Source organism: Gossypium arboreum, chromosome 5 (genome assembly GCF_025698485.1).
Source record: "Gossypium arboreum isolate Shixiya-1 chromosome 5, ASM2569848v2, whole genome shotgun sequence".
NCBI lineage: Eukaryota > Viridiplantae > Streptophyta > Magnoliopsida > Malvales > Malvaceae > Gossypium > Gossypium arboreum.
In genome coordinates, this window is record NC_069074.1 from 66552857 (window position 1) to 66571710 (window position 18854).

The 18854-nt window shown below is 31.5% G+C and overlaps 1 protein-coding gene across 1 annotated transcript; it reads left to right on the top strand.

The window, feature by feature from the left end:
- The first annotated feature begins 6615 nt into the window (after positions 1–6615).
- LOC108489878 (uncharacterized) lies at positions 6616–10933 on the top strand. Its single transcript, XM_017794593.2, has 7 exons — positions 6616–7104; positions 7213–7293; positions 7410–7586; positions 8967–9137; positions 9387–9599; positions 9679–9767; positions 10067–10933. The coding sequence occupies exons 1-7, from the start codon at positions 7017–7019 to the stop codon at positions 10733–10735; spliced, it is 1488 nt and encodes a 495-aa protein (XP_017650082.1). The 5' UTR covers positions 6616–7016; the 3' UTR covers positions 10736–10933.
- The last annotated feature ends 7921 nt before the right edge of the window (positions 10934–18854 follow it).

Sequence of the window (18854 nt, forward strand, 5' to 3'; positions counted from 1 at the left end):
GATTAGAAGATTTCTAAATTTACTTTGACTTTTCATTAAAGAATTCTTGAATTGTAATGAATTTCTGGAAAATAGCCATAAAACATGTTGAAAAAATCGATATCATGAATTCAGTAGTTTTGTGTAGTTTAAAGGTTGGGAATTAGTCATAGGTGCACTATAAGATGAACAGAATTGGTTTTAGGTGAAAAGATCAAGTATAGATTGAGAATTAGAATTTAAAGTTTGCCATGTTATAAGTTTCGGTTACATGGGAACATAGCTTAGGCTTATTTTTCTGATTGCTTGTGGTGAGTTCTTAGTTGATTGTTGAATGTAGTGTTGTGTGAATTATTGTGTTGAAGTTCTAGATTCGATAGGACCTTCTACAAGTAGAGATAAAGGCAGGGAAAAGCTTCGACGAAAGCGTAATTGGTGAGTGTTTAAGATAATTACTTGTGGACATGATTCAATGCGTTATTTGGGAACTTAGTAGTAGCCTAAACCTCTTCTCTAAATTCTGAGTGTAAGCTTTCTCATATTTATGTTGTCTTATGAATAAAGTGCTTATGTGTTTGTGAATATGTGAATTGAGATGAGTTATAGCATGGGATATGTGGTTATGATAAACATTGTGAAAGTGCAAATGTGTACATGATATGTATATGTTAAATGTTAGTGACAGTGTTTTCCTAAAGATGCAAATATGCGGTGATAGTGCACGGATAATCAGTAAGTGATATGTGTTTGATTTTAGATATTTTAGCCTTGTGATCTTGAAACCGTTGGATATAGTTGGCATGCCATAGGATTGTTAGTAATCACCTATATGTACATTAATTTTGGGCATTGAGGCCCTAGACATGTTGTAGGGATAAGGGAATGTGAGTTAAGCTCCATTCAACGGGACATGTGAGGGGAAATAAAGAGAAAGTTAGCTTTATGCTTCACTTTTGGACATATTTGACTCAATAACTCTACGTGGTGTGTTGGAGATTTGTGTATCCGATGAGTGATGATAGAGCTCACTTTTATGTTTCATAGCTCAAGTGTCAAATTATCTTAAAATGTATACATGTGTAATGTGATATAAGCCTAAATGAGTATGTGACCATTATGTAACTTATTTATAAAGATGTTTTGAATATTGTGATATATGCTTAAACATTAGGTGATTATATGTGTAATATGATATATGCTTTTAAGTGAATATGTTACCATGTAAAAGAATTAGTCTATGACACTAGAGTTGGAACTGTTGAGGTTATGCTATATGGTTGTTTAGTTGATCTTGATGAATTGTTTGCATTGTGGTTATTTTGAGCATTCACTGAGCTTGTTAAGCTCACCTACTCCCTTCTTTAAACATTACAGATTAGTTGTGTGCTGGTGTGAACGATGTGGTTCCAAGGGTGATCCAAGCAAGTCTATTTGTTATTTCATATGTGTTCTACATTTATTTATGTTTTGGGGAACAAGGCAATGTGGTAGGCTTGTTTATAGCCATGTTAACTTCTAGACATTTTATTGGTTTTTAGTTCAGTTTATAAGGATTACATGTTATTGTTATGCTTAGGTTCATGAACTTGAGGATAGATTGGCGTTATTTGCTCGAACACGATTTTGCAATATTGAATTGTTAACTAGACCGTTGAATGATTATTTGTCGAAGTAATTGATGCGTGATGTTTAAACAATAAATTGGAATGGATTAATTGTTTATGTATACTGCATTTTTTAGGTTTGAAGCTGAGGTATCGATAATCATGTTTTAAAACTGATATATCTGTGTTTTCAAAAGTACAGGAAGTCAAAATAAAGATTTGGTATCGATACCTTTGCTCGAGTTTGATACTCGAGGTCAAAGTATCGATATTTCATGACAGGTACCGATAATTTTCGAAACTTTGAGATTTTGTCGAGAAATAGAATGCAAGTTTGGTATCGTTTTTTCAGGTGGTATCTATACCACTTAAAGAAAATATCGATTCCCTTATGTCAGTATCGATACCTATGGACACATTTTGAGAATTTTGCTAAATGGACCTTATGCATCTAAATGGACCTTATGCATGTTAACACTTATTTTTAGGATTATTTTATATGATTTGCACGTAACATTGATAACTAACAAGCATAACTGACTTAAAACCTATACAAATACTAAAATGGAAGATGCTTCATTCAGAATGAACTTTTACTTATTGTATATGACATGAGACAGTGGTGTGGCATCCCGTATTCGGGCTTAGCAACTAGGCCAGGTATAGGGTGTTATAGCATCGTTGGGTGGGTAGTACCATCTCAACCTATTTTCTTCAGAGACTTTGCCGCACTTGTAAACTTCAACTCTTAGTCGAATCTAACATCTCGACTTCTCAGGACTTGTTCCAAAATTCTTGCAATATTCAAATATCAAGGTTTCGCCCACTCTATGTGCCGCGAAGTTTTTGGGTGAATCCTTCCTAACTAGACACTTCTTGATCATAATGTGTCAACCTATTGCTCGCCAACATCAAGGCGTTACAAGCATGCTCAGAGGGTTTATACTTAGTCTCGTTCTAACACTGTACCTATTTGAAACCTATCTTATATGCCTTATTTATCTAAACAGTATCCAAACACTAACAACATGTTTGGTTGGTTGTAATGCAAAACCATTACATCTGAATTCAGTGGCCCATCCCTATTCCATTATTTGGTTGGCTGTAATGGGCTATTACAGCCCTATTCCATATAGCCTCATTTAAGGCAAAACTGTCGTTTACCATTTGACATTCTATCCATGGAATACCCATTCAGCGTGTGTGAATTTCAACTTTACCCTTCTCCCTTTTTTTCATTCTCACGTCTGAAGCAACTTCTTTTTTTTTTCATTCTTCCCATTTCCTTCCAACCTTCTCCCTCTTTTTCATGCTTCTATCCTGACCAACCCTTTGACAAACCCTATTGTTTAGTTTTATTTTTCCCTTTGCTCTCGTCTCGCTTCCTGTGAAGGTTAAAGTGGCTCCTTTCTTTCAACTACCCACGCTTTCAAGCTTCCAACTTTCCCAAAAGCTCTAAGGCTGAAACCGAGGAGAAGACGCTACAATTACTAATTTGGGATTCCACTAATTTGGGATTCCATCCTCAGTTTTGGCTAATGCCTTTCCAAGGTATAAAGCTCTTGTTATTAATTTCATCATTTTATTTCAAGCTTTATGTCCTTAGTTCTGATATGGGTTACTTTTATTCAACTCATTCATGCTCAAAATTTGGTCCTTTTTGAGTAAATTAGTCAATGCTTTTGATTAGTTTGATAGTGGGTACCATATCATATGTTTCTTTTATGTGAAACATTGCTTTGCTCCTTTGAATTTGGAACTAGTAGACTATTGTTTGCCTTTAGTCTACTATATATATATATATATATAGTGTGGAAAAGTTTTTGGCATTTGTTATATCTAATTTATTTGTTTTAAAAAAAATTCATTAGGAAACTTTTTTGTTAAAAGAAAGCCATTTTGTATTTGATTATAATGAATATATATAGGTTTCCTTTTTTCATTTCTGATTTGGTTTGATTTTATTGTAACTTATTATAACCAAACTGAAATTCGAATTCAATTGCTATAGGTGCCTAACATCATGTCATGGTTAAGATGTTCTAGTAGAATTTATTGTTCAATGTTCATTGCTTTCATTTTTGCTGCTGCACTTGCAATGACTCATAGGTGCCTAACATCATGTCATGGTCAAGAATTTCAAGTAGAATTTCTCTCTTGAGTCACTCGAAGAATCTACGGATTTTGTCACAGGAATCAAGGTAATCACCATGTTACCAATATACAAATTTGGGCCTTTTAATTTTGCTTGTGCCATTTGGAACTTTTACTTGAAGAACTAAGACATAGGTATTTATGCTTGGTTGTAAAAGCCTAATAATCTAAATTGTTCTTTCACAGTCTTGCTTTAGCCTTTAAAGGGTAATTCTCTGAAATTTGGATACATCCAGAGTTCAAAATTTTTTTCTTTTCCATTTCATATTTCTCCCCAGTCCCAACCTTAATGCAAGCATACTATTCTAAGAAGTGTATTACCTGAGTGAACAGTTTTTTGTTGCTCCAGGTTTCTTCCTGATTCTTTATATTCGAGTTACAAGTTTTTTAAAGCTTCTTCTGCATGTGGCAAAAATGGTCTGATGCCAAAATGTGAATTTAGCAAAAAGCCTCTAACAGGGTCTTTTGATTTCCATCCTTATGGTTCTCGATGTTTAGTGAGATCATTTTTCTTTAGCAGTCAGTGCCACTATGCGTCTCATGCGTCCCATGCTTCCACTGAGCGGAAATCTAAAAAGACTCTTTTGTATCTTACTTCAAATTCAACTATAGTATCATTTGCTTCTGAATCTTTTTGTTTAATAAGCTAATGTTCTTTTATCAACTGAGTGTAAGTGATAAATGCTTTGCCTCATTCTCAACAGACAAAGGAAGCAATACATCAAACCCAGATTTGTTGTTGGTTTCTGTCGATTTCCTCATAATTCTATTTTCTTTACAATGCAAAGTTCATTGATAAAGAAGGGACTTGTTTGATGTTCATTGGATCATGTCTACAATAATTAATTACCAAAATGATTTGAGATTTTATTTCCTTCAACTATTTTCGGGTTTGATTATCAAATAAATTCATGAATTTGTTTGGATTTGATCAAATTGGTCCATCATGGATGTTTGGATTTGATCAAATTGGTTGGTTTAATCAGGAATTGGTTGGGTATCAAGTTAGAAAAGACATCAAATTGGTTGCCTTAGGTTAGGTATCAAGTTGGAAAATACATCAAATTGGTTGCCTTATGTATTTGTATAAATTGTTGAATTAGGTTAAAAAACTAGTTAATCGGTTTTTAATTTTTATAAATATTATTTTATAATTTTTCATAATTTAATTAATTAATTCATTGATAAATTAGTGGTAAAATTAATTTGACTATCGACTTGGTTCTTAAAACTTTTGGCTTGTAACTTTTTGTTAATATATGAATATTATGCTTGGATGTGAAATATAATTCTCAAGTTATTTATTACTTCTAATATTTTGTTTTTATTGTAGAATAATTAAATTATTTGTTTCACTAATGATATTTTAGCACATTAAATATGTATTGCAATTTAAAAATAATAAAGTAGATTATATATTTTTATAGTAGTATATATTTTGATTTTTAAATTCATATAATAATAATTATATTAAGAATGTTATTAAATTATATTTAATAATAATTATGTTAAAATATGGTTAAATTATTTATTTTTTTATTAAATTATTTTCAATAATAATCATATTAAAATTTAATAACAATAATAATAATCATCTACCTAACAAAAATTCTGCTAAGGGTATTCTGATCATTTTAGTTTTTTTCCTTATGCTATTACAACATCATTCCATTGAACCAAACACAATAATACTAGTACAGTTCTATTCCATTTCATTCAACCAAACAGTTGAACTACTGATTACAGCTCTATTTCATTACAACTCTATTCAATTACAGCCTTATTCCATTACAGTGAACCAAACGTATCCTAAGGTTTTATCAGGCGGGTTGTTACATAATCATCCAAATTTGAGCTTAACGTCTAGGCTGGGTTGGAGAGGTTGCAAACTGCAAGTAGTCTACAAAAGTTGACACAAAATTGCATTTGATCAAGATCTAAATAGAGATCAAAACTTTCACATGCTTAAAATATAAAAATTAAACAAATTAATCATAATTAATTAAGAATTAAAATAATAATAATCTAAATATGAAACATAAAATAAAAACTCCATTCAAAATTTTGCATCTTGCGTCTAAAGCTTCAAATGAAAAATCATAGAGGATAAGTGTAATCTTCAACACATAAGATTTTTATTTATGAGCAAGATCATGCTGACAACGTATTATAAAACTAAAAAGAAGAATGTAAAGATTAAGAGAGAAAGAAAAATAAAGAAATGAAAGAATGATTCAATTTTCACTTAAGATACAATAAGCTTGTATATGCCCTATATTTATAGGGCTTCAAGTACCATAAATTAAAAAGCAGTAAGGACCAACATTAAGAGCTAACATTAAAATACCCTATAAATGATTTAAGGGTTATAAGATAATGAATTTAGGGTCATAGACATTTATTCTTTAAGGGTTACGATAGAATATATTTAAGGGAATTATGGATATTTATTTATCAATAGATTTACAACAAAAGCGTATTTTAATAAAAAAAAGTAAAAATATATTCCTTAAAAAAGTAAAACATATAATATATTAAAATTAATATTGGATATAATAAAAGTATATACTTTTATGTATTAAATTTTCTTTATTTTTTGAATTAATGTATTTTCATTTTCATCTTACCATTTACAATGATTAATCCTTTTGAGATTAATATCTTTTAAAAGTTGAAAGTTTTCTCATTAGGTTAAAGTACATTATTAATAAATTTATTTCCTTTAAATGATAAATCATGATATAATATAAAATTATATACTATCAAATATTTTTTAAAGGTATATACTATCAAATATTAACATATATATTAAATATAATTATAAATCATGAAAATACATTAATCCCGTACTAATACACGAAGATCCAGGTATAACCACATCACGTTGATTTTCTCTCTCTTTCATTGTCACAGCGAGTTCCCTTTACCTCTTTTGCTTTATTATTATTATTATTATTTTCTTGTTGCTTTTCCTCCCTTTTTCTTGTCTCTTTCCCTTTCCTCTTCTTCTACTCACCGCTCTACTCTTCACGGTGTCTCAAAAGAAACCAAGAAAAAGAACCATCTTTTCCTATTGTTATTAAAAAAACTAGGAAAAAAATTTGAAAAGCGCACTGTTTTACTCTAGCTCAAAGTGTTCATTCACTTTCCTGCAAAAGACCCAGATTCTGAATAGGGTTTTGCATTTCTTCTCAATGTGTAAAGCTTGAATATCCTTTCATATCTAAGAGCTCTTTGTTGGGTTTTTTTTTTTTTTTTTTTGCTTGAGTGAAAGTGGCAATGGGTAAAAATGTGTTGGTCTTGGGTATTGCTCTTTTGCTTCTTCTTGGAGGTGTCACTTCAGCTCCTACTACTTCTTCACCTGCAAGTAAGTTTCCTAACAAATGAAAAAGCTCGCATTGATTTTGATCTGCTTCTAGATTTAAGATAAATCCTTGCTTTAATGGAAAATGAATTTGATTCTTTGTTCCCGCAGAGATCGTAAGTGGGGTTTTCTCTAATGCCGTGTCTGCTTCTATGAAATGGTTATGGTCACTCAAAGCTACCACTAAAACAGGTTAAGATCTCCGACTATTAGAATTTAGAATTAAAACCCACATTTCCTCTTTTTTTTTTTGGCTTTGAGATTAGCGTCTGATGTGGTAATCTCCATGGTATTTTATGTATGTATAGCAATTACTGGCCGTCCAATGATGAAGTTTGAGGGTGGATACACTGTGGAGACTGTGTTTGATGGAAGTAAGCTTGGGGTTGAACCTCACACTGTTGAGATTTTTCCCAGTGGAGAGCTGCTAATTTTGGACTCTGCTAATAGCAACCTTTATCGGATGTCTAGTTCTTTATCTCTGTGTAAGTGGGGGTTTCTTCTTTCTCGTAGTATTATTCAAATGGTTGGCTTTGTTAATTTTTGTTGCATTTGCATTAGTAATTCAAATTGTTTGCCTTGTTTGGGTAATGCTTTGTTCTTTTAGTGTGATCTTTTCTTACTGAATGTTTCAAGGCTTGTTACTAATAGAAAAAGTTGAGGTATTTGCATCTGTTGGCAGTGAGTCCTGTTGCTGAACCTGCCTCATAAAGGACAGTGCACGTTTAGCTGAGTTGGCATACATTCTCCATTGTCCAAGTGCTGAGTGCAATTTTTTATTTTGATGGTCTTGTTAGAGTTAGAGCAAGTTGTTTCATCTGTCAAGCATTTTAATGTACTTCAAATGCATTTCCATTTCATATATTTGAAAGATGCGGGTTATAGAAATATTTGTAAGTTAGAACTTAGATGAATGGTGCAGATGTTCTACCAATATTTTATAAAATATTGTTACATTTTTCTTCAAATAAATTGGAAACAAATAGATCTTTCACTAAGAGCATTTACATCATTTTGAGGATTATAACATTTTCAACTTGGTAACTTGGGAATGCTGTAAACTGTGAATATTTTGTATATATCATAGACGTTTGGCGAGTTCAATGGAATGTAAACTTATCGTGCTTCTACTCAGTTTTTATTCTTCTTAGGTTATTTTGATGTCTTAACCAGTCATTGCAAATTTTTTAAGATAAAGATTCTGTCGTTACTCTTTTCTCTCTGCACTGCATGCGTATTACCCTATTACGATGTTACCAGGAACTCAGATCAGTCTGTACAAGGAACGATAATTAGAACTTAAATCACTACTAATATGAAACCTAATTTAGGGGTAATAGGAATAAAATACAATTTATTAGAACATTGAATGTATTTCTGGAACTTAGATATATAGTTTTTGTGTTTATATAATTAAATAAGTCTAAATAGATGAATAAATTCTGAAGTTTGTGAATTGTTTGTATAACTCAAATTTATGATGAAACTATTAGAACATTGAATGTATTTCTGGAACTTAGATATATAGTTTTTGTGTTTATATAATTAAATAAGTCTAAATAGATGAATAAATTCTGAAGTTTGTGAATTGTTTGTATAACTCAAATTTATGATGAAACTACATGCTGTGGGATCATTATTCTTACTGAATGGGATCCCTAGTGTTCCTTTATTGGGATCATGCATACCAATACAAAAATGGCTAGGGAGATGGCGGCTTGTGGTAACAGAGCCCTATTAAGATTGATTACATGTAAGGTTCTGGTATTCACTCAATCAATTCCACAGTCATGCTGTTGTCTTGAGTTGTCCATAGAAAAGTCTTTTCTTGTAAATATTTCATTTAAATTGTGGGAGAAATGCAGATAGTAGACCAAGGCTGGTTGCTGGATCCCCGGAAGGTCACCCTGGACATGTAGATGGGAAGCTGAGAGAGGCAAGGATGAACCATCCGAAAGGGCTAGCAGTAGATGATAGAGGGAATATTTATATTGCAGACACTATGAACATGGCAATCAGGAAGATAAGCGATGCAGGTAAGCAATGTAAATTACTGAGTTTCCTGAAAGAGGAATTGCTAATCACTTGTTATTTTGACGTAAGTATGCAAGTTTTATATCCTTCATTCTTCTTGCATCTTACTTCTGTGCATCGCATTTTCCTCTTTTTCTCAAAATTATTTATAGGATCACTATTTGGCAAGCTTTGTATTTGTCATCATGTTAAACTTTTGCAATGTCTTAAAATTCTCAAAGGATTGCTTATACAAGTGAAATCCTCTTCAGGTGTTACGACAATTGCTGGTGGGAAATTGACCCGGGGAGGAGGACATGTAGATGGACCAAGTGAAGATGCAAAGTTTTCTAACGATTTTGATGTAGTCTATGTTGGAAGCAGTTGCTCTCTTCTTGTGATAGATAGAGGAAACCGAGCGATTAGAGAGATTCAACTACATTTTGATGACTGTGCCTATCAGTATGGAAGTGGTTTTCCTCTTGGTAAATTAATTCACCTAAATTTGATCTTCATTAGTTTTCGATATTGGAGGTTTACACATTGTAATATCTGTCATTGCAGGAATTGCTGTTCTTGTTGCTGCTGGCTTCTTTGGTTACATGCTAGCTTTGCTGCAGCGTAGAGTGGGCACCATTGTATCAACCCAGAAAGTGAGTATTCAGTATTATTATTCATATACAAATCCTTTACCTGTGATTCTCATCTAGAATATTTTAACTCGACTTTTGCTTTGGCTGAATATTGTATATAAAAATAGCATCTCCGTAAGTGTTCCTCAATCATAAGCTCTTGTTCCATAACATAAGAGCATAGATGCTTTGAGATTAAAATTTGACCCAACATAAGAACAGCAAACATTCTTGTTTTTAACTGGAAATTCTGGATGATGTTTCTGTTGCTTTTATAAAAGAAAATGAAATCTTTTAACATTTGTTCTATACTCATGAAGGATCAGGATTCAGTTAAAGTAGATGCTGCTGTATCGAGTCCATATCAGAAACCGCTGAAATCAGTCAGGCCACCTTTAATTCCGACGGAAGATGAACAAGAGAAGCACGAAGAAGGCTTCTTTGGATCCCTCGGGAAGCTTTTTGTCAATGGTGGTGTTTCTGCTTTGGAAATTTTCAGAAGCGTACTTCCCGGTTTTAGAAAGGAGCCACCAAACTATCAATATCAGAGCCAGCACCAGCAACAACTGAAGCACACAATGCCATGGGCTGCACAAGAGAGCTTTGTCATACCAGATGAAGATGATCCTCCTCCAATTGATACTCGAACCCCCACTCCACGCAAAACATACCCTTTCATGTCCAAAGATGCTGACAAACTCCATCAGTTGCGTCAAAGCCGGGCCTTCTACAATGGATGGGATGTTGATATGCAACAGCAGCAGCAGCAGAAACAGCATCATCATCATCATCGCCATCAGACGTCTACCCCACATACAGTCTATGAGCAAAGCCATGAGAAAACCAATGAGATAATATTTGGAGCAGTTCAAGATCAAGAAGGGAAGCGTGAAGCTGTGGTCATAAGGCCGATCGATTATGGAGACAAAACGTACTATCATCAAAATTTCCGGTTCCGGTCAAATTTGGGTTACAATGGTGGCTATTAAATACACAACAGAGATTTTGCGAGTTCTTACCTCATTCAAAGCTTTATGTTGGTCCATAAAAATTTAGGATATAATAGTAGTTAAGATTTGTGTCTGGTCTTGTCGTGCAGCTCGGTGTTACTTAAGGTTCACTTTCAGCTGGTCTAAATTTTGTAAGGCTACTGGTATTATAATATCATGAAACTCTCTTCTCTCTGATTCATTCTCTAGCATGTTCTCTTAATTCACAAACATGGCTAAAAGTAGTCACATTTTAGGCTTTTTGCACACCGGCACTGCACGTGATCTTATATTATTTTAAGATTTATGCCCTTTTTTGGTGGAAAAATTTAAAAACAATGTATGCTTATTGCTTAAAACAATAATGTTACTTTAGACCGTTGAAGATCCATAATGTTTTAGTGTTTAGGAAAGGATTATAATTATATAATAGACGCATGTTATACTCACAATTCATATAAATAATTCTGATAACCTTACAATCCCTCAAATGAGGCAGACAGACAAACAAGTATTCCAATACCATAATTCTTTAAGTCACTGCAGGACTTTTTCATTAATACTTTAATGCTTACTTTTTAACTAATGTAGATTCTCAGACACATGAAACGACATAAATTTGAAGTGATACAAGATTTTAAATATCTGCCTATGCTAGTGTTCTTATTTTAACATCTTCAGTATTTCTTTTTTTCATTTTGGATCGCTTCTTTAATTCGTTATATTAAAATACCAATTTAATTTTATAAACTTGTAATATTTTGTTTTATATCACTCTCTTTTATTATATATTCTTTTCATTACACAATGTCGCATAGGTATCAACATGAAATACGTGTCTAATACATCACGAAAATTAGGATAAGCACTCGTGATTTATCCAAGTTGTATTTCATTTTTATGCATAAGCATATCAAAATTATTGAATAGGTTAATTTTTTTATATAAATACAAATATGATATATGTATTAATGTCTTGTATTAATCTTTTCTTTTAATGCAGTATTAATCTTGTTTGTTGTATTATTTTATGTCTATAATGTCGTACTCAATATATTTTTGTGCACAAAATTATTATATAGAAGAAAAAGGGAATGAAAGAAGAAAGAGAAACAACTTTGTTGCAGAGAAATGAAAATCAAGACATACGAGTGTAGGCTGCACGTGCGTTAGGCATTTATCTTTAAATCATTTCGATTAATTAAAATTGTTAAAATAGTAATTACAAAAAATTATAAAATGTGTATTTTTTTTTCAATTTTATATTAGTGTAGCTTTAGATGCTTTTATATTTCTTGTTCAAATAATTTTTAGTCAGTAATAATATAGTTGAATTTATTAATATAATTTTATTTTTATATATAATTTTTAATCAATCTGTGTCTATTTTATCTATTAAGAATACTTTCCAAAATTATATTTAATAGCTAAAAATTTTATGAATAACAAAGTGGAGGATCCACTTACATTGTGTAAAACTAATTAGTTTTACACAATTTTCTAGTGTTTAATTAAAATTAATATATGGATAAAGTTAAAATTGTTATAGAAAAATTAATAAAACAATAAATGAAAGTGGATGAAAATACAAGAGAATTTTTCTCGTATTTTTTATTTCATTCAGGTAAGATTCTTTTATAATTTATAATTAACATTCAATGCAATACTATAAATGAAGCTTACTTAAGTGCTTCATTAACCCAATATTAAACATTGTATAATGAATGAGAGGTTTTACCTCATATATGAGGCGTGGTTAGAATATGGACATTCACATTTATTTATAACACTCCCTCTTGGATGTCCACTAGAGAAAACAGTGCCTTATTAAAACCTTTATTAGGAAAAACCCTGTGGGATAAAAACCTAATGAAGGAAAAAGAGTACATAATCTCCTATTACAAGTTGCCTTGTTAAAAACCTTTACCAGGAAAAACCAGTGGGACAAAACCTTGATTAAAGGAAAAGAGTACAACGTGTTTTAGACTCCCCTAATGACGACATCACATTATATCTTTGAGTCGACGTATTCCAATCTTGTTTCGTAGTCTTTCAAATGTTGAAGTTGGCAATGCCTGGGTAAAAAAGATCTGCTAAATTATCACTAGAACAAATTTATTGAACTTCTATGTCACCTTTCTTCTCAAGATCATGAGTGAAGAATAATTTTGGTAAAATATGTTTCGTTCTGTCACCTTTGATATAACCAGCCTTTAATTGAGCTATACATGCTGCATTATCTTCGTATAAGATAGTTGGCATATTTTCCTGTAAAGGCAAATTACATATCTTCTAGATATGTTGGGTTAATAACCTTAACCAAACACACTCTCGGTTTGCCTCATGCATTGCAATTATTTCAGCATGATTTGAAGAGGCAGCAACTAATGTTTGCTTTGTCGAACGCCATGATATGGCAGTACATCCACATGTAAATAAATATCCCGTTTGAGATCGACCTTTATGTAGATCTGATAAATATCCAACATCAGCATAACCAACTAATAGGGATTTTGAATCTCGGTTGTGATATCTAAAGTAATAAACACTTGATCAAAATTGTACATTTTTATTCGTCTATGATAAACGCTTCAACCGAGTAGTCTTCTCTGCTATCCTCAAGATCACGTCTGTCGAGTATGGGCTCTCTTCAAATCAGAAAAAATTTCACAAAATTACTAGTGGGGTAATTTTGTAATTTCTGTAAAATTTTGGGTCAAGTCGTAAATTAGAAAAATATCTCTAGAAATTTTCTGGAATAATCCCTTTAGAGAATTTTCTTTCTACAAGTTTCTCTTGAATTCAAATGTGTGTAAATAATGACCCAAGACTCTCTTTATATAGGGAGAGTTTAGAGAGTTCAACTATGATTAAACTTAATCACTTTTGTAACAGTCCATTCTTCAGTGATGCCGAAAAAAGTGGTTTCGATGCCACAAATTTGACGATTAAGTTTGTTAATATTATTATTTAGTATTTATAAGTCAAATATGGTATTAAAATAAATTTTGAATTGACAACTTATGCTATTCGAATGAACAATTAGGTTCAAGTGGCATGACCCTAAAGTCAAGTGGTTTTAAAAAATGAAGTATCGAGCCCTTGTTTCTATAAACCAAGTTGGAAATATTTATTAAATATTCAGGGAGTGTTATTAAGGTTGTATTAAAGTTCCTTTAAGAAATTTTAATGTTTAAATTGTTAATTAAGCGAAAAGGACTAAATCATAATAGTTGAAAAACTCAATCACTATTAGGTTAAAGATGTTAATTGATTAAAGAAATATAATTTGATGGTCTTAATGGATAAATTACCCATTTTTAAGATGGTGGAGGGTTTAAGCTTTAAATTCTTTTAATTTTATATTATATGTTATTTTTTTATTATTAAAATAAAGTAAAAAGGTTAAAAAAATAAATAAACAAAAGCCATCTTCTTCAATTTTCTTTTAACCCGAAACCAAGACATGAAAACCCCATTTTTGAGCTTAAAGTTTCAGCCAAACTTCAACCTTTTGCATGTAAGTCCATTTGAATTTTGTTTTTTTGTTATTTTTTTATATTTTTGAGATTGTTGCAGTTTAATCTAGTTAACTCGTATCTCTATTTTTGAAATTCTCAAATGTTTTAGAATGTGCCATGAATGAATTTTAGTTGTTTGTGAAATTTTATGATATATTATTAAGCTTTGTTGTTAAATAGACATATTTTATTAAGAACGTTTTGGTCATTTTTAATATCAAAGACTAAAATGTGAAATTAGTAAAAGTACAAGGAATTGCTGTGAAATAATTGCAAATATGGGTTGTAAAAGAGTTCCAAACCATGCGGCTAAGATTGAAATTTAAAAAAGTTGGTTAATTTGCATGTTTTAGGCTCAGGGACTAAATTGAATAAAAGTAAAATATTATGGGCAATTTTGTAAAATGTTAAAAAAGACTTAATTGCACAAAATGAGTTAGTTTTACTATCTGAATTAATGAATTGAATAAAATTATTAATTTAGATCAAGAGTGACTGGAAAATCGAGAAGAGAAAATTGCCAAATATTCCATGTACTTAATCATTGATGTAATTTAGCCAGGTAAGTTTGTATGAACATTTACTGTGTTCTTGTTAATTAAATTAAATTTTTATTATGTTGTTTTAATGTAAATGAATCAATATATATGTGAATATATCCACATTATGACGACTTGATAGTTATCAAGCCCCGTTTGAATCTTAGGAATTCATAGGATACAAATGACATGTTATTAAGATTTCCATGTTTCGGCACTGGTCTTGAATGTCCTACCGATGGTTGAGGTCCAGCATTTGTTTCAGCTACTTTACAATTTGTGTGAGCAGCATCATGTAGCTTACGTTCTAACCCACAGCTTGTGTGAGCAGGTTTACTTCACAGCTCGTATGAGAAACGATGTAAAGGAAAATGAAAGGTTACGATTATATGTTTAGCACACTTCGTGTGAGCTTTCCTAAGTATCCAGTGATATTCTAATTGGTTCAACAGGCATGAAAAGGAAAAGAATGGTAAGTGTTCAAATGAACTATGTCATGAATCTATGAAAATGATTGAAAAGGTAAGCTTTCATTTGGCAATATGCATATGATCATGGAAAGATTAAATGATTCAAATGAAATATGTTCACTTGGAAATGGATCATCATATGTTTAATTTAAGTGAATTATGTAAACTTGTGTATTGATGATGATGTTTAGGCTTGTGCCAAGCTTGAGGTTATGGTTGATTTTTATGCTTATGCTTTGTACTATGCAAATGTATCAGGTAAGAAAAGGGAAAGAAATGGTAGTTCATAAATGGGATATAATATGATGATATAAAAGGATTAATGAGTTAAATGATGTACCTATATGTGGGAAATCTACTTATGTTATGGATGCACTTACTTGTATCATGGATAAATACACTAACTCGTGAATTGATAATGTTGTATAGGCTTATGCTAAGCATTTGATACGGAATAGAAAGTAAGTAAATAGAATCGTTCATAAGCTTATAAAAAGTTTAATGATCTTGCAATATGTCTTATAAAATCCTATTGTCTTATAAATAAAAAATATATGTAATGTTGATGGACTTACTCATTTGTGAGTTGATGGTTATATAGCTTTATAAATCTTATGGCATTGGTATAGATTTATGTTTATCCTAAAAAGTTCGTTATTGAAGTGGAATATTATGTTTAGAGTTTATACGAGCTTACTAAACATTCATTGCTTACGTAATTACTTTCCTTTACTTTACAGATTATCGGAAGCTCGATCGGTTGGAAGTTCATTGAAGATCTAATGATTATATCAATAGTTTTTGATGTTTTGGCCGATGTTATAATGGCATGTATAGGTGGACTTGTGTTTGATGATTAGTTGATAAATTCACACTATCTAATGATTATATCAATGGTTTTTGATATTTTGGCCGAGGTTATAATGGCATGTGTAGGTGGACTTGTGTTTGATGATTAGTTGATAAGTTTGGCATGTATATGTTATTTTGGTTGATTTACTTTTCGTACTTTTGGTACCTTTTTGGTAAGTTGTAATGTGACTAAGATATGATGCATGCTTGGGTGACAAAATCGTATGTTTTTAGGAAACTTCTAATGATCATAACTATGGTCTGTTTGGAAGTGGTATTGAATTATATGAGTATGATTGAGATTTGGTAAGTGTACATGTTTAGGTATGTTTGATTTATTGAAATTGAGGTGCCTTTTATGGCATATTGGTTGTATGATAATTGTCTATTGAATTGGTCATTTTATGCATGTTTTGGTAAGGTTTTGGTGCTTTGAGTTTGGACACAAATTGCTTTTAGGTACATGCTTGTAATGGTGATGGAAATGGCTTGAATTTGGCAAATTTCATGTCCACACGGCCTGAGACACGGGCGTGTGACTTAGCCATGTGTTACACACGGCCATGCGACATGGCCGTGTGTCCCCTATAGGTTTTAAGGTTTGCAAGTCAGGGTGTTCCACGACCTAGCAAATGGCCTAGCACATCAGCTTGTGAGACCATTTCAAGAGTTACACAACTGTGTGACCCTTGCAGTTCAATTTTTCTAACTTTTTCTTAAATGTTCCAAATGTTTCCGATTTAGTCGCGAATTGTTTCTAAAGTGTTTTTTTAAGGCCTCGAAGGCTCGAATAAAGAATGATAGGCATGTGATTGAATTATTTATATTATGCTTATGTTGATGTATGAGATGTATGTTTTTAATGTTACGTTTATATGGAAATGCTCTGTAACCCTATTTCGATGACGGATTCGAGTTAGGAGTGTTACAACAAGAATATCGATACCTCGATTTCAGACTTCAAAAATGCAACATACATAAGCAAATAATCCATTCTTATTTAGTTTCTAAACAACATGCATCATACACCTAGACAAATTAATTATCCAATGGCTAAAATTCAACAATTAAAAACGACAAAAATGTGTCTGAGATAGAAACACCATGACGTCATAAATGTTTATAACCTAAGCATAATCATAACTCTTAAATCTTATAAACAAAAGCTATAACCAGAAAAATGTCTAGAAAATGACATGTCCATAAACAAGTCTATCACATTGCCTTTTCACCAAAATGTAAGTAAATAAAGAACACCCATGAAATAACACAAATTGGCTTGGATCACCTCTCGAAAAACTACACTGCTCACATCGGTACATAACTAGTCTGTAATGGGCAAAGAAGGGAGTGGGTGAGCTTAACAAGCTCAGTGAATGATTAGAATAACCACATTGCAAACATATCATCATGCATCCTCAAAGCAATCATTTATAAGTACAATTACAATAGTCTTATGTCTAGTATCAAGGAGTGCCTATCCATGCATTATCTACCGATTCATTTTCACAACATTTACATACCCATGCAAACATATATCATGTAACACATTTTTAATCAAGCATATATCATTGTCACACCCCAAAATAGGACCTAAGAGTTTTAGGAGTATTTTAGTAATTTTAGCCTTCGAGTGTTCAAAATTCTATGACATGGTCAATAATGTTTTCAATTATGTTTTTAGAAAATTAAATCAATTTCTGAAAATGATTTTTAAAAACCTTTAATTTTAGATGTCAAAATTATGAGTTTTTAATAAGCAATTAGAACAAAATTTAAAAACGAACCTATTTATTCTTTCTACCTATAATTTTTCACATTAACTCTTCCCCAAAACTAGTGTTGTCATCCTTTGATTCTCTCTTGCTATTTCAATCAATTTTGAAGTCCAATTAGTAATCCTCTTTGGTTTCTATCATCCTTGAATCTTAAACCTCTATAAAAGACCAAGAAAAACACCCAAAAATACCATAGTTCCTCCATTGTCAAGCTTTTGAGTTTTTTGGGTTTTTGATCAAACACATATATTTTCTTCATCTAAGGTAACAATTCAATTCCTTATGAGTTTTTGATGTTATCTAGTATTTAAAACTAAGTTTTTAGCCGTTAAAATGCATGTTCTTGATAAAAGCCGAAAATTGGGTCATTAATGGTGAATTTTAGGTTTGTAGATAAAAACTTGATCTTAAAGTATTTTTGAACTAGTCTTAACATGATTAGAAGCTTTCTAAAGTTCCTTTGAAATTCCGTTAAGAAATTCTTGAGTTTTAAGAATTTTTATCATAAAGGCCAAAACTTGTCAAAATATTTTGATACATTAAAAAGTGTAGTTTTATGTAGTTTAAAAGTTAATAATTAGCCTTAGATGAATATGCAGATGAACATAATTCATTTCTTGTGAAAAGATTAAGTGTAGGCCAAGATATTTGAATCTAAAGTTTTCTATGTTGAAAGTTATGGTTAAAAGATAAGGTAGTTTAGGCTTATGTTTGTGACTGTTTTAATGAAGTTGATGACTGATTGTTGAATATGTGTTTGTGTGGTTTGTCTTATTGAAGCGTCGAAGTCGATGAGACCTTCAACGAGTAGAGATAAAAGTAAAGAAAGCTTGTCTAAGTTTTTGGTTTTCGAAAAAAGTGTATATTTTGGTGAGTGTTTGGATTAGCTGCTCGTAAGTGATTCATTGTGTTATTTGGAAATTTAGAGGTAGCCTAAACCCTTTCTCTAAATTCCAAGT